Source organism: Somniosus microcephalus, chromosome 17, assembly GCF_052327205.1.
Source record: "Somniosus microcephalus isolate GS21.2 chromosome 17, FLI_Smic_1.0, whole genome shotgun sequence".
Lineage (NCBI taxonomy): Eukaryota > Metazoa > Chordata > Chondrichthyes > Squaliformes > Somniosidae > Somniosus > Somniosus microcephalus.
Window position 1 is genome coordinate 55,413,532 of NC_141003.1, and position 17,496 is coordinate 55,431,027.

Here is a 17,496-nt window from a genome sequence, read left to right on the forward strand (position 1 = left end):
CCATGCTTTTGACCCAGAAGACAGGTGTTCCCCCTTGTCCTCCAGGAGAGTTTGGGGAAAGAGAACTCTTCAAGGAAGAATGGAAACGAGTCCAGAGTCTGTCAGACACGTTTTGGAACAGGTGGCGAAGGGAGTACCTCAACACTACAGAGCCGACGCAAGTGGCAGGACAAGAGGCCGGATCTCAAAGAAGGAGATGTTGTCTTGATGAGGGACAATCGGGTAAAAAGGAATGAGTGGCCTATGGCTATCATCATGAAGTCCCATCCCAGCCAGGTCAGGAGAGTGAGAAAGGTGGACTTGAGAGTCATCAAAGAAGGAACAGCGAAGGTCTTCTCTCGGCCCGCCTCTGAGGTGGTTCTTCTTTTGTCGCCAGAGGACTCCATTGACAAGTAGAGTTCGGACTATGTGGAGTCGTTAACGACCCCAGACGGGGAGTGTTCTGGACCAATGGCCTTTTTACATGCAGTGAACATTTTATATGCAGATAGCACCCTCTGGTGGTGGTTATTGTGTTAGCAGTTTGTATGCTGGAAAGGTCATCTGACCTTTCTACCTTTCTTCCTGTGTGAGGTCATTTGACCTTTGTTCCTTTCTTCCTGTGAGAGGTCATTTGACCTTTGTTCCTTTCTTCCTGTGAGAGGTCATTTGACCTTTGTTCCTTTCTTCCTGTGAGAGGTCATTTGACCTTCGTTCCTTTCTTCCTGTGTAACACAGGAAGTAGAATTCCAGGAAGAACCTGGCAGTAATGGAGGATATTATGTCCGTGTATAAGTGAGACATGGACTGCAGGAGTTGATTATAACAAGTCTTTACTGAATGGAGACAACCTAAAAACTGAAACTACAGAAGCCTGCTAGGGCCTTTTATACAGGGGTGGTCACTGCCGGTACTGCAGTCTGAGACCAGTTATTCCCTTAAAGGTACATACACAACAATTCCTCCCCTTTTAGATAAACAGTACATAACATTCATTTAACAACTAAATAATAACTAATTACAATTATAATTACGGTTGCTAGATACATTGGTTGAAGTTAAGCAATTATAAGTTCAGTCTTTGAGGAGGCTTCCTGATTTTGTCTGGATAACGCCTCTTTGGGATATCAGTTCTTCTGGCAAGGTTGAGTCGGGATCAATGTTGTTGTTTGGTTCGTCTGCTTCCAATATCACCGATTCTGCGGTAGATGCAATTGGTACTTCGGTTTCATCGCCAGGTGTATCAGATCGTGGTGTGGAGTTGACGTTTTCCAGTGACTCTAGAATCTGGTCAGCATGGCGTCTTACAATGCTCTCTCCAACGTCCACGGTATACATTAGAGGTCCTTGCCGTGTACAGATCGTTCCTGGCTGCCATTTCTCTGTGCGGTAGTCCCGGGCCAAAACTGGTTGACCTATCTTAAAACTCCTGGTCGACCTTTCATTCATATTCTGAAACTGCCTGTTCTCCACATCTCTTCTGACATTTGGCTTAACCAAATCCAAGCGGCATTGTAGTCTTCGATTGAAGAACATCATGGCTGGAGTTTGGTTGGTAACCGCATGTGTCGCATTCCGGTAGGCAAACTAGAAGTTATCCACCTTGTGTTGTGGGGTATATCTTCATTACACATTGCCTTGATAGCTTTCTTGAATGTTTGAACAAACCTCTCGGCCAATCCATTAGTGGCTGGATGATATGGGGCGGATGTGTAATGCTTAACACCATTGTTCTTTAAGAACCTCCAGAACTCTTCAGACACAAACTGTGGTCCACTGTCAGTGCAAATCTGTTCAGGCAGCCCATTCCTGGCGAATATGGTTCGTAAGACTGTGATAGTTTTTTCTGTGGTGGTTGAGGACATTTTTATTACCTCTGGCCACTTTGAATGTGCATCCACCACAATTAAAAACATCGAGTCCATAAAGGGACCAGCAAAATCAATGTGCACCCTTTGCCATGGAGATGAGGGCCACTCCCATGGATGTAGAGGGGTTTGTGGTGGGGCGTTTTGGACCTTCTGGCATCCTGTACAGCTCTTGGTCATCTCTTCGATTTCTCTATCGATTCCCGGCCACCACACAAACGCTCTGGCTAAGTTCTTCATTTTTACCCCTCCCAGATGACCCTCATGAAGCTCATTGAGCACTCTATCCTTCAATTTGTGTGGAATTACTACTCTGGATCCATACATCAAGGTTCCTCTGCACACTGACAGCTGTTCTCTTCTCGGCGAGAATGCTGGCAGCAGTGGTTCGCCATGTGCTGGCCATCCCTTCACCATTAAATCATAGACCCAGGAGAGTGTCGGGTCATTTCGTGTTTCCTTTTCTATGTTTGCATTCGTCACAGGGAGACATTCGACTATAGTCGAGTGGAATAACTCCACTGGATCCACTGCCAGTTCTTCTTCCACCATCGGCAACGGTAGGCGTGACAATCTATCAGCATTCCCATGCTGTTTAGTTCCTTTTGTACACGATGTCATATTGGTGTGCCCCTAGGAAAAGGGACCACCTCTGTAGCCATTGTGCCGTCATTATCGGTACGCCCTTCTGAGGGTTGAAAATGGAGACGAGAGGTTGATGATCAGTTAGTAGAGTAAATTTCTGACCGTGCAGGTAGTGATTGAACTTCTTCACCCCCCACACCAGGCTGAGGGCCTCTCTGTCAATCTGGGCATAGTTACGCTCGGCTGAAGCTAACGAGCGTGACGCAAAGGCTATCGGCCTCTCTGAACCATCAAGGAATTTATGTGACAGTACTGCCCCAATGTCGTAGGGAGACGCATCACACGCCAGTCTTATCGGTAGTGATGGGTTGTAGTGAGCCAATACTTCTCTTGAAGTGATTAGGTCCTTACTCTTCTGAAAGGCCCGCTTACATTCATCGCTCCATTTCCATGCTACTCCCGTTCGTAGTAGGGCGTTCAGTGGATGCAGAATTGTGGACAAATTCGGCAAAAACTTATGGTAGTAATTCACCAATCCGAGGAATGACCTCAGTTGCGGCACATTTTCAGGCGCTGGAGCCTTAATTACCGCTTCAATTTTGTCAGGGGACTTATGCAACCCCTCTTCGTCAATCACGTGGCCACAATACGATATCTGTTTCTTAAAAAACTCGCACTTGGGGCGATTGGCTCGTAGCCCATGTTCACGTAGTCTAGTGAGCACCTGCTCTAGGTTGGCAAGGTGTTCACTGTCATCTTCACCTGTCACTAGGATGTCGTCCAAGTAACACTGAGTCCCCGGAATCCCTTGCAGGACTTGTTCCATCGCTCTTTGCCATATCGCCGGAGCTGATGCTACTCCGAATACCAGTCGATTATACTGGTAAAGACCTTTGTGAGTGTTTATCGTGAGATACTTCCTAGAGGATTCTTCAACCTCCATCTGCAAATATGCTTGTGCTAGGTCAATTTTTGTAAAACGCTTCCCTCCAGATAGTGAGGCAAAGATATCTTCTATCCTTGGAAGAGGATATTGTACTGTGTGAAGGACTGGGTTCACCGTCACCTTGAAGTCCCCACAGATGCGAACCTTCCTTGGCTCCTCAGACTTATTGTTTAACGTTTTCTTCATGACAGGAACGATGGGTGTCGCCCACTCACTCCAGTCTACCTTAGATAACACGCCTGCATTCTCCAGATTCTCCAGCTCTGCCTCGACGGCTGGGCGAATTGCATATACCGGTCTTGCTTTGAAAAACTTGAGAATTGCATTCTCCTCTATTTTTGTCGAGGCGGTTACGCCTTTAAGAGTGCCCAGTTCTTGTTGAAATACCTCTTTGGCATCAGCTAAGATTGTTGACAATCGTCCAGGAGTGACGTCGTCATCCTTTTTACCAGCCACCGTCAGTGCCTGAATGGAGTGCCAGTCTAAACTTATCTTTCTGATCCATTCACGTCCCAATAACAGTGGTCCACCATCTTGCAGAATGTAGAGATACAATTTCCATATTTTCTTGCCGTTGTATTTGACAGGCACCCTTATTTTTCCTCTGGGGTATACTTTTTGCCCCGTATACGTCCTCAAAACAATGGATGTCTCTCTCAAGGGTGTCTCTCTCAAGGGTATGTGTGAGAATAGCCGCTCGTAGTCTCGTCAATTCATGACGGTTAGAGCTGATCCTGTATTCAATTCCATTTTGACTTGGGACCCTGCTATCGTGAGGGTGACCCAAATGGTTCGGTGATCCTCTTTTGCGATTACGTTGTGAAGTTTGAGACAGCTTAGTCTCTTGTTCCCGGATTCACTATCGCTCATCTGGTCTTCGGAACTACTGTCCGTCATCTTTTGTACTTTCCTGTACGGTTTGTTAGTAACCTTTTTGTTGTCATTGGTCTTCTTCCCAGACCTGCAAACTCGTGCAATGTGTCCCATCTTTCCGCATTGCCTGCATATTTTGTCCTTGGACCAGCAGTCCTTCTGGTCATGGTTTGTTCTGCCGCAGTGATAACATTTTGCAAATCCCCGTGTCATTTCATGGGTGCCGTATTCCTGTGGCTTTTGTTGTATTTCCACAGCTCCCCTTGCTGCTGCTTCGTACGATACTGCCATGCTGAAAGCCTTATCTAGCGTCAGCTCTTTCTCTGAGAGTAACCTCTTCTGGGTTCCTTCACTCAGGAGTCCACAGACAAATTTGTCCCGTAAGGTATCTGCCAGTCCTGCTCTGAACTGGCAGTGCTTTGATAGCTTGCGTAGTTCCGTAAGGTAATCAGCATTGCTCTCATTTTTATGCTGATTTCTCCTGTGGAATTTAAATCTTTCTGCTATCAGCAGGATTTAGGTGTTCCTGTAGGATATCAACAATTTCGTTAAAACTCTTCGCCTTCGGTTTGGCTGGAGTAATCAGGTCCCGCAATAGGCCGTACGTTCTGGCGCCCATTAAATTTAGCAATACCGATGCCTTTTTCTCATCGGCTATTTCGTTTGCCTCGCAATATACCTCGACTCTTTCCACATACGTGGTCCAGTCTTCTATTGCATTATCGAAGGCAGTGATATCGCCAGTCTTTGGCATCTTGAAAATCTAAGATGGCACCTCCCGCGCTTTGCTTTCGTCCCCGATGGATCAAAATGGCACCTCCCATGCTTTTCCTTCTTCCCCGCCGAGTTAAGATGGCGCCTCCCGCGCTTTCCCGCCGCTGCTGCCAACGCTGCTGTTCGCGGTATTTTTATTTTTCTATCGCGCTTCAATATTTGCTCCGTTAATTGAAGAACCGTTCCCGTCATGGAGCGGACCCTCTGGGACACTTCCCTCCCTCTTCTTAGGTCCGAACGCTGCCCGGCTTTGAAGCACCGGCTGCGCCCTGTGTGCTCCACCCTCTCTCTTTGCTTCCCGACTCGCTGCCCGGCCCCGTTGCAGAGCCACCCGATCGAGCTCTAGCCCACCGCAGCCCAGGAAGGATCAGTGCACTACCTGCCACCAGCCCGATTTAGCTGGGAAACCACAGACTGGAGAACCAAGCCTGGCTCTTGACAGTCTCTCCTGCACTTTTCAATTCGATGATTTGGAGGGCGGTTGCCCACAGTCGACACCCGTTTCTTGAGTTTCTTTGGATTTTTTTTTCTTTCTTCTGGCTTCGACCTTCAATAACGTCGTCTGAGGTGCTGCCGAGTTGCAGGTAAGTTCGTTTCTTACTCGTCGCCAGTATTATGTCCGTGTATAATTGAGACACAGACTGCAGGAGTTGATTATAACAAGTCTTTACTGAATGGAGACAACCTGAAAACTGAAACTACAGAAGCCTGCTAGGGCCTTTTATACAGGGGTGGTCACTGCCGGTACTGCAGTCTGAGACCAGTTATTCCCTTAAAGGTACATACACAACAGAGGATTCCATAAGGGTTTCACAATCCAATGTAATCTGATTTCATATGTTAGGCCAAGCGCAATATCTGTGAGTATCTTTGTTTCTTAGCATAATAGCAACGTTGTCAGAGTAGTATTTTGACTATGTTTATAAAAGGTTAATATTTGATAGTTACAGAAGTGAGTCCAAATGTTAGTTAGTTATACAATTAATCTATTCTACTGTTGTAAATATGTTTATATCTTATGTAATATCGAATGTATAGTACTCAGTTTATGTACAAAACATACTTTATCTTTGTTTACAGTTTCACAAATTTGTTCAAGTAAAGCTTCAAAACAGCAAACGGCTTCACGAAGAATTATTTTTGAATAAGTGTTTAACTTGCTGGATAACTAGATAGGAGCACATCTAGCGCGGCCAGTACACAAAGTGTAGGAAGTAAAGTATTTCCATGACACATTTTTATATCATTTACTAAGACTCTGAACATGACAGTATCCTTAAATGTAATGTAAGGCTATGTTCTGTGGCACTTTGCTAAGATTTATCCCACATAAATGGGATATTTTAGTTTATCATTCAATTATACATGCACAGGCACTGTGAGCATTCACTATTTCACTGTAATCAAGACACAGTTTCCAACTTCAATATTCTTCAGAGGCATCGACCTCAATTTACTCTGTCTGCACAAACACAGATTACATTAACAATGAGCTCACATAGAAGGAGCTACAATATACATGATGCATAAAACAGGATTGGAGGTCTTTTGTCAAAGTTTTAATTTAATGTTTAACAGCCCATGAGGTGGCGGGGATATTCCGGACCCCTCCACCAGCATCTGTCCCAGAGTGAGCCAGCCTGAACTTCGGTGTTGTTAGCTTCCCTTTCTGTCGAGATGTGCTGGGCCTTCCATCCGATCTTTAAAAGTGATTTTGTCAACGTTTGGGACGCTCTTTAATCAGGGACACTTCCGCCCCGCAGGATGGGCGGACACTTTAATCAGGGACACTTCCGCCCTGCAGGATGGAGCGGAAGTTGGCGGAGTGGCGAGCGCGGCAAGGGTCGGTGGAAAAGCCGCACCGCGGGGTTTTCAGCGCCGTGTGGGCCAGGCTGCGGCTCCGGGGAGTTGAGGCGGAGTCCCGGGAGCGGCCCCGAGACACGGCCGCGAGCAGAGTGAGTGAGGGAGGCCGCGGGTCAGGGGAGTCCCAGCGCGGCCTGTTCCTGCAGGAGTTCGCCAGAGTCCAGACCAGCACACCCTGTTTCCTCTTCACTGTTTCTCCCCCTGCTCCGCCCCTCCCTCCCCATCTCCTCCCGGATAGCCGCCTCTGGCCCGAACTGTCTGCTTTGTGTCCCTGATTAAAGAGTGTCAGCCTGGCTCAATTGCCAGCCCATTCCAGAGACTGGAGCACAAAAATCTAGGCTGACACTCCAGTGTTGAGGGAGTGCTGCACTGGCGGAGGTGCAGTCTTTCGGATGAGATGTTAAACCGAGGCCCCGTCTACACTCTCAGGTGGACATAAAAGATCCCATGGCATTATTCTGAAGAAGTGCAGGCGAGTTATCCCTGGTGTCCTGGCCAATATTTATTCCTCCATCAACACCACTAAAGCAGATTATCTGGTCATTATCACATTGCTGTTTGGGGGAGCTTGCTGTGTGCAAATTGGCTGCTGTGTTTCCTACATTACAACAGTGACTACACTTCAAATCGTACTTTATTGGCTGTAAAGTGTTTTGGGATGTCCGGTGGTTGTGAAAGGTGCTGCATAAATGCAAGTCTTTTTTATTTGTGCACTATGGACGAATAATTCCTGCTGACACCCCTCCCCCCTGCAGACCCGCCACCTCTCCCCCAACCAATAAGTACACCGGGTTCTTCATTGTGCTCTTATCTAACTGCCCTGAATATAAGAACATAAGAAATAGGAGCAGGAGTAGGCCATTTGGCCCTTTGAGCCTGCTCTACCATTCAATAAGATCATGGCTGATCTTCCACCTCATCTCCACTTTCCTGCACTATCCCCATATCTCTTGATTCCCTTAATATTCAAAAATCTATCAATTTCTGTTTTGAATATACTCAATGACTGAGCCTCCTTAGTCCTCTGGGGTAGAGAATTCCAAAGATTCCCCACCCTCTGAGTGAAGAAATTTCTCCTCATCTCAGTCCTAAATGGCCGACCCCTTATTCTGAAACTGTGACCCCTGGTTGTAGACTCCCCAGCCAGGGGAAATACCCCCCCTGCAACTACCCTGTCAAGCCCTGTAAGAATTTTGTATGTTTCAATGAGATCACCTCTCATTCGTATAAACTCTGGAGAATATAGGCCTTGTATACTCAATCTCTCCTCATGGGACAATCCCACCATCCCAGGAACCAGCCTGATGAATCTTTGTTACACTCCCTCTATGGCAAGTATATCCTTCATTCGGTAAGGAGACAAAAACCATACACAATAAGCCAGGTGTGGTCGCACCAGGGCCCTATATAATTGCAGTAAGAGTTCTTTTACTCTTGTACTCAAATTCTCTTGTAATAAAGGCCAACATACCATTTCTTTCCTAATTGCTTGCTGTACCTTCATGTTAACTTTCAGTGATTTCTGTACAAGGACACCCAGGCCCCTCTGAACACCAACATTTCCCAATCTCTCTCCATTTAAAAAAAAAAAAATACTCGTAACTTCACATTTCTGCACATTATATTCCATTTGCCATGTTCTCACTTGGTTTGTCTATATCCCCTTGAAGTCTCCTTGCATCCTCCTCGCAACTTACATTCCCACCCAGCTTTGTATCATCAGCAAACTTGGATATATTACATTTGGTCCCCTCATCCAAATCATTGATGTAGATTGTGAATAGCTGAGGCCCAAGCACTGATCGTTGCAGTACTTCACCAGTTACAGCCTGCCAACCTGAAAGTGACCCGTTTATTCTTACTCTCTGTTTTCTGTCCATTAACCAATCCTCAATCCTTGCTAGTATATTACCCCCAATCCCATGAGCCCTAATTTTGTTTCATAACCTCGTGTGGCACCTTATCGAATGCCTTCTGAAAATCCAAATGCACCACAATCACTGGTTCCCCCTTATCTATTCTGCTAGTTACAACCTCAAAAAATTAGTCAAATATGATTTTAAATCTGTGTTGACTCTGCCCAATCCTATTTTCTAAGTGCCCTGTTACCACGTCCTTAATAATAGATTCTAGCATTTTCCCTACTACTGATGTCTGGCTAACTGGTCTGTAGTTCCCCGTTTTCTCTCTCCCTCCTTTCTTAAATAGTGGGGTTACATTTGCTACCTTCCAATCCGCGGGGACTGTTCTAGAATCTATGGAATTTTGGAAAAGACAACCAATGCATCGGCTATCTCTATTGCCACCTCTTTCAAAACCCTAGGATGCAGGCCATCAGGTCCAGGGGATTTATTGGCCAATATTCTATTGGACTGTTGAGCACTACTCTGCATTTATGTGTTTAACTTTTGAAAATACATAATTGGAAGCTGTACACATATATTAAAATTTTGTATAAGGTGTGCATTTTCTATCAACAAACATTACTTCTGTTGCCATCGCTTTTAGTCACACTTTATCTTGTCATTAATCATTGTAAATCGCCATGTCAACATTTTCTATTCCATTTTGTTATGTCAACTATCAAGTTGCAGGATCTGGCCACTAGATATCTCTGGAGAGGGTTTAAGTCTCCCAACTCTGCTATCCTCTTGTGTATTTAAAAAAACTTATATTCATCAACAGACTGAGCAACACCACAGACAATTTATTACTTGTACAAATAAATGCACATGGCACAAATAAGGAGGAGGTAGGAGACCTGTATGTAACATTTGCAACATTGTGCAGTCTACACTTGTAAAATATTCATTTTAACAGTTGTTGTCAGGTAAACATGTTATACAGCAACAGCTTGCATTTATGTCATACCTTTAACATAAAATACGTCCCAAGATACTTCAGAGGCAAAAATAGACACAAAGCCAAGGAAGGAGCTAGTTGGAGGGCTGACCAAAAGCTTAGTCAACAAGGTGGTGTTTAAAGTGGGTCTTAAAGGAAGAGGTGGTGGTGGAGGGGTTTAGGGAGGGAATTTGAGTGTGGGCCCTAGGTGGCTGAAAGTATGGCCACCAATGGTGGAGCAAAGAGGGAGGGGAATGCACAAGAGGCCAGAGATGATCAGCTTCTGCTATCTCCACCCTAGCTTCCCTCAGTAACCTAGGATGCATCGCATCCGGACCGGGTGACTTGTTAACTTTGAGTGATGCCAACCTGTTTAGCACCTCCTTTCTATTTTGTTTTACTATTCAATATCGCTACTCCTTCCTCCTCTACTGTGAGATTAACTTCATCCTATTTTGTGAAGACCGATGCATAATACTCATTCAGTACCTCAGTCATGCCCTCTGCCTCCACAAGATAATTCCCTTTTTGTCCATAATCAGCTCCACTATTCCTTTAACTATCCTTTTACTATTTATATGTTGACAAAAGAGTATTGGGTTCCCTTCTAATTTTTTCTCTTACTCTTTGCCCTTATTTTATCCTTTCAATTTCCCCCTAGGCTCTCTCTTCTGCCTAGTTTTCTGTACCTGACATTTGTCATAAGACCTCCCTTTCTGTTTTATTTTAACCTCTATTTCTTTTGTCATCCAGGGAGCTCTAGCTTTGAATGCCCCATATTTCCTCCTCCTGGGAATATGCTTGGATTGTACCTGAACTATCTCCACCTTGAAGGCCTGCCATTGCTCACTTACTGTTTTCCTGGCCTATCTTTGTTTCCAGTCTCCCTGTGCTGGAACCCTTCTCAAATCACTGAAATTGGCTCTCTTCCAGTTGGTATTTTTCCCTTTCTGTAACTGCTTTAAACCTAATTATATTATGATCACTATTACCCAGATGTTCTCCCACTGAAACACACTATACTCCCCTACTTCAATCCCCAGAATTAGATCCAACACTGCTTCCTCGTTGGGGGGAGGATCACCGCACCTTTTCTAAGGATGTGAATTTTAAATTGGAGGCATTGGGTGACCGGAAGCCAGCGTAGGTCAGCAAGGGCAGGGGTGATGGGTGAACGGGACTTGTGCAAGACAGGATACAGACAACAAAGTTTTGGTTGAGCTGAAGTTTGCAGAGGGCGCAGGATGGGAGGCTAGCCAGGGAGCATCGCAATAGTCAAGTCTGGCGGTTATCTCAACAATCAACGAATGTGTTCCACAGTGTGATCGCTGTGTCTGCAATTATTTGCTTTCAGTGCCACAAGCCGAACCCTGCTCCATTAGCAGGTACAACGTCCTTGCAGTTTGCACCTTCTGCTGATAGTGTTATCCACTTATTGCTGCCTCATTGCAGTCACATCGCGTGCATGGACTAAATTTATCTTGCATTTACAATCTTAGATTGTAAATATATGTATTTTTTAAAATCTGGCCACGCGTTTCACAAAAAGCTCGACCTCCGTTTCACCCTCTTTACTCAACACTGAACTTGTGGCATAATTTAAAGGGCCAGTTTTATAAATGAAATCTTTTTCAAAATTCACACGGAAGTATGGGGCTTACTTTTTATATGCGCTGCTGGAGGCAGTTGTAACCAGGACAGCTGTCTGATAAATTTGATCCTGATCAATACTGTGAGCTTCGAAAGAGTTGGAAGGAATTCCCCCTTTTTGAGAGGCTTATGATTGGACGCTGTAGAGATTTCCTTTTCGTGTCCGAAAAGTTGTCGTTTCAATATTAGATTTAATTGGCCGGATGGTCTAAATCCCATCGCTCCTTATTGTGGGTTGTGAACAGTGGAAATGCCTTTTGTGTTTCTACAGTTGAAAAATCACAAAAGCTTAACAATATAATTAGGTTTAAAAACTAACATAGTGGTTATGTTACTGGACTAGTAATCCAGAGGCCTGGACTAATGATCCGGAGATGTGAGTGCAAATCCCACCACGGCAGCTGAGGAATTTAAATTCAGTTAATGAAATAAATCTGGAATAAAAAGCTAGTATCAGTAATGGTAACCATGAAACTATCAGATTGTCGTAAAAACCCATCTGGTTCACTAATGTCCTTTTAGGGAAGGAAATCTGCCGTCTGTCTGGCCTATCTGTGACTCCAGACCCACAGCAATGTGGTTGACTCTTAACTGCCCACTGAAATGGTCTAGCAAGCCACTTAGTTGTACCAAACCACTACGAAAAAGTAACTCCCTCCCTAACAGCACTGTGGGAGTACCTTCACCACACGGACTGCACCTTCTCGAGCAATTAGGGATGGGCAATAACTGCTGGCCTTGCCAGCGACACCCACATCCCGTGAATGAATTAAAAAAATCCGACAAAGTTAATTATAAACTCTCAAAAACGACATGAGCTGATGAGCAGAGTGTTTTCCTATACTTTTTCCCCCTTCTATGCTACTGACTGTAATTCACTTAGGATTTCATCTCTGAATTATCCCGTTAGCACTATTCTTGGACGTGAAAATCATATTTCACAGGGTGGAATTGAGTAGCCTCCAAAACACGACTTGAGACTGACCCTATCTCCCTTGTGGTGAGAAAGAAGATACTTGATGAAACTGTGCTCATCGCACATGAGTCAGCCCTGAATAATTTACATCTAACTAACACTGTTTAATGTTCTATCAAGATTTATTCACTTGTTTTGTTTTTCTTAAATGATCTCACTGTTTTTATTTGTTCTGCGGATGTGGGTAACGCTGGCAAGGCCCCATTTATTGCCCGTCCCTAGGTGGCCTGAGAAGCTGGTGGTGGGCGGCCTACTTGAAACGCTGCAGTCCTTGCAGTGATTGTGCTCCCACAATGGTATTAGGTAGACAATTCCAGCGATGTTGAAGGAATGGAGATGTATGTCCAAGTCAGGGTAGTGTGTGTCTTGGCGGAGACCTTGAATGTGTTGGCGTGAAATTGCAACACTTGACCACCTTGGTGGTAGAGGTTGCAGGGGAAGGAGCTGCCGTCGCGGTAATCTTAGTGAATTGCTCCGGTTCATCCTGTAGCTGGGACATGCTAAATCCACCGTGTATTGGTGATGGAGGGGGAAGGATCAAGCAAACTGGCTGGTGTCAAGTCCCCTGAGTGTTGCAGCTTCACCCATCCAGACAAGTGGTGGCGACTGACCTGAGCCTTGCAGATGGTGGAGAGGCTTTGTGGGGTCAAGAGGTGAACTCTCATTGTAGAATACGCACCCTCTGCCCTGCTTTTATAGCCAGGGTGTTACAACAACATTAGAAGGGAACTGAGTGGGTGTCTTGTCACCTGGGAAATGCTATTTCTCATCTTTCTTTACTGGAGGACAAAACAAGTTTATGTTTCCAGGCGTCTCCTGCTGCCCAACTACGAGTACAGAATGCTCCTTCTCATTCCTGATGAGCTGCATTCTTTAAAACAAATCTACCCTCTCATGTAAAATAACTGTAGAATCCCATTCAGGGCCCTTTTGCTGCTGTGCCTCTTGCAGTATGTTGTCTGTAGGTGCCAGGGCCTGCTTTGGGATTGCCAAACTTGCACCCAGAATCCAAAAAGAGGAAGGTGACGTACTGATTGTTTTTGCTGAACAACCAGTCACAGCATTTTATCTGGCTCTTTTCAGTTATTTAACAGATTTATGCTTAGACTCCACATGGTTGGAAGTAAGTGACTGAAGAATCAGTCTAGAATCAGGCTGGGGTGGTTCATAGAACCTTTCAACACTGAAGGAGACCATTCGGTCCATGGTGCCTGTGCCGGCTCTTTGAAAGCTATCCAATTAGTCCCACACCCCTGCTATTTCCCCATAGCCCTACAAATGTTTACTTTTCAAGTATTTCGCAAATTCTCTTTTGAAAGTTATTATTGAATCTGCCTTTTCAGTTGGTTTTGTTGCCGAGTTGACTTAGTCATTTTGCTCAGGAACAGTAACGTGCTTGGCTTGTCTGACAGTATTTGGCATTCATTTTGGTTGTGATTTCTTGTTTGTTCTTACTATTGCTGCTGTTGCAACTAATCTGATCACATACCTGTCCTACACTTGTGACTTGTCAAGTTCTTTGGAACCGAGGAGACTGAGGGGAGATTTAATTGAGGTGTAGAAAATTATGAGGGGCTGAGATTGAGTAGATAGGAAGGACCTATTTCCCTTAGCAGAGAGGTCAATAACCAGGGACCATAGATTTAAATAATCGGTAGAAGGATTAGAGGGGGGTTGAGGAGAAATGTTTTCACCGAGTGTGGTGGGGGTCTGGAACTCACTGCCTGAAAGGGTGGTGGAGGCAGAGCCCCTCATCACATTTAAAAAGTACAGTAAACTCTTTCGTATCCAGCACCTACGGGACCGGGATGGTGCTGGTTGATTTAAAAATTCCGGATAACGGAGAGGTATACCTACCAAGGTACGACAGCCCCGGTTACACGGCCACAGGTGCAGGAGCCCCGGTTACACGGCCACAAGTGCTAGAGCCCCGGTTACACGGCCACAGGTGCAGGAGCCCCGGTTACACGGCCACAGGTGCAGGAGCCCCGGTTACACGGCCACAGGTGCAGGAGCCCCTGTTACACGGCCACAGGTACTGGAGCCCCGGTTACACGGCCACAGGTACAGGAGCCCCGGTTACACGGCCACAGGTACAGGAGCCCCGGTTACACGGCCACAGGTGCAGGAGCCCCTGTTACACGGCCACAGGTGCAGGAGCCCCAGTTACACGGCCACAGGTGCAGGAGCCCCGGTTACACGGCCACAGGTGCAGGAGCCCCGGTTACACGGCCACAGGTGCAGGAGCCCCGGTTACACGGCCACAGGTGCAGGAGCCCCGGTTACACGGCCACAGGCGCAGGAGCCCCGGTTACACGGCCACAGGTTCAGGAGCCCCGGTTACACGGCCACAGGTTCAGGAGCCCCGGTTACACGGCCACAGGTGCAGGAGCCCCGGTTACACGGCCACAGGTGCAGGAGCCCCGGTTACACGACCACAGGTGCAGGAGCCCCAGTTACACGGCCACAGGTACAGGAGCCCCGGTTACACGGCCACAGGTTCAAGAGCCCCGGTTACACGGCCACAGATCCAGGAGCCCCGGTTACACGGCCACAGGTGCAGGAGCCGCAGTTACACGGCCACAGATCCAGGAGCCCCGGTTACACGGCCACAGGTGCAGGAGCCGCGGTTACACGGCCACAGGTACAGGCGCCCCGGTTACACGGCCACAGGTTCAGGAGCCCCGGTTACACGGCCACAGGTGCAGGAGCCCCGGTTACACGGCCACAGGTGCAGGAGCCCCGGTTACACGGCCACAGGTCCAGGAGCCCCGGTTACACGGCCACAAGTGCTGGAGCCCCGTTACATGGCCACAGGTACAGGGGACCCGGTTACACGGCCACAGGTGCAGGAGCCCCTGTTACACGGCCACAGGTGCAGGAGCCCCGGTTACACGGCCACAGGCCCAGGAGCCGCGGTTACACGGCAACAGGTGCAGGAGCCCCGGTTACACGGCCACAAGTGCTGGAGCCCCGTTACATGGCCACAGGTACAGGAGCCCCGGTTACACGGCCACAGGTGCTGGAGCCCCGGTTACACGGCCACAAGTGCTAGAGCCCCGGTTACACGGCCACAAATACAGGAGCCCCGGTTACACGGCCACAGGTACAGGAGCCCCGGTTACACGGCCACAGGTACAGGAGCCCCGGTTACATGGCCACAGATCCAGGAGCCGCGGTTACACGGCCGCAGGAGCCCCGGTTACACGGCCACAAGTGCTGGAGCCCCGTTACATGGCCACAGGTACAGGGGACCCGGTTACACGGCCACAGGTACAGGAGCCCCGGTTACATGGCCACAGGTACAGGGGACCCGGTTACACGGCCGCAGGAGCCCCAGTTACACAGCCACAGGTGCAGGAGCCCCGGTTACATGGCCACAGATCCAGGAGCCCCGGTTACACGGCCACAAGTGCTAGAGCCCTGTTACATGGCCACAGGTACAGGGGACCCGGTTACACGGCCACAGGTGCAGGAGCCCCGGTTACATGGCCACAGATCCAGGAGCCCCGGTTACACGGCCACAAGTGCTAGAGCCCCGGTTACACAGCCACAAGTGCTGGAGCCCTGTTACATGGCCACAGGTACAGGGGACCCGGTTACACAACCACAAATATACAGTAAAACTTAACTTTGGGTTCCTGAAGCTACTGCTGAATTTTGCAGGTTATTAGAGAATTCCAGATAATTAGATGCCGTTTAAATGAGAGTTTACTGTACTTGGGTATGCACTTGAAGTGCTGTAACCTACAAGGCTACGGACCAAGTGCTGGAAAGTGGAATTAGGCTGGATAGCTCTTATCGGCCGGCACTCATGATGGGGCTGTATGACCTCTTTCTGTGCCATACATTTCTCTGATTCTACGAATGTAAAACCAAACATTTGAAGTTAGAGAGTTTTCTACACCAAAAAAGGAACTGGGTGGTCAGCATAATTGGTCCCCTCAGTCTAATCACAGCTTAAAACTAGAGATTCCAGATATTTTATTTTTATGGGGTTTTTTTCAGGTAAAGGAAGAAAATGGCCAGAGTTGCATTCCAGACCGATTTGTGGCACAGCCCATTGAATCCGATCACTCCAACTTCACAAATGTGACTATCCTGAAATTGCTGCTCTGGCTGGTGCTACTCGGCCTCTTCATTGAGCTGGAGTTTGGCCTGGCATATTTTGTACTGTCAATGTTTTATTGGATTTACCTTGGAACGCGAGACCCATCCAAAAAGAAGCAAGGAGAAGTTAGTGCCTACTCTGTGTTCAACCCTGGCTGTAAGGCTATTGAAGGGAGCCTGACCGCAGAACAGTTTGAGCGTGACCTTCAGTACAGACCCCTGGCTGGCAGATGACTCGGGCCTGTGGAAAACATTGTTTTTTATTGTACTTGATACCTATTGGGGTTACATGTACCTATTGTAACCAGCACCGTTCTCCGTGTGTTAATGCAGTCTCTTTCACTACGTAGGTCAACGGCTAGTAGTAGGTATCATCCACACTGCAGATTACCCCACATGTATCATGGACAAGGGATTTTGGTGGTATTTAAATACAATAAAAGGCAATAATTAAACTGACATTCTTTATTTGCAAAACCGTTTGTATTTTGCTGTAATTCTGCTGATTCCAGTCTCCAGATTAATACTGGAATACTGTACAGATGGCATTGTCTCTCCAGTCTTTAAATGAAAGTGTGATTGCCTGGAAAAAGCCAGTTGTCTTCCAGTTTAGTTCTGTTTTAGTACGTAGATTGGGTTACAAAACAGCAATAAGTCGTCGTTCACATGACCTTATAAATCATGAGTGAAACTCAGGTAATTTATTGCTATTACCTGAGCCCTACAAAGCACGTTTCCACCTACGATGTTCTTTACAATAGCTATAGACAATAAAGGACATTTCTTGCCTTTTTCAAAACAGAAGTACGAGAAGTTGCAGATCGGTACAGTGAAAGTAGCTTTGTTTCAGCCAGATGACAAGCTCTCACCGCTATCGCATGATTCAAGCTGAAGTGATATGTCATGCACCTGACACCTCCGTGACATAGTTATATATCAAAGCTAGTGGGAAGCAGCACCTTCTAATGTTCACCCTCTAAATGTTGTGTAATATTATCCACACTGATTAGTTTCTCAAAAAAAAATAACAT

At 46.7% G+C, this 17,496-nt stretch overlaps 1 protein-coding gene across 1 annotated transcript; it reads left to right on the forward strand.

The window, feature by feature from the left end:
- Window positions 1-6,795: 6,795 nt before the first annotated feature.
- On the forward strand, window positions 6,796-16,924 carry saysd1 (SAYSVFN motif domain containing 1). The gene is made up of 2 exons (XM_086010369.1): window positions 6,796-6,980; window positions 16,364-16,924. Exons 1-2 carry the CDS (start codon window positions 6,831-6,833, stop codon window positions 16,697-16,699), a joined length of 486 nt encoding a protein of 161 aa, XP_085866495.1. The 5' UTR covers window positions 6,796-6,830; the 3' UTR covers window positions 16,700-16,924.
- The last annotated feature ends 572 nt before the right edge of the window (window positions 16,925-17,496 follow it).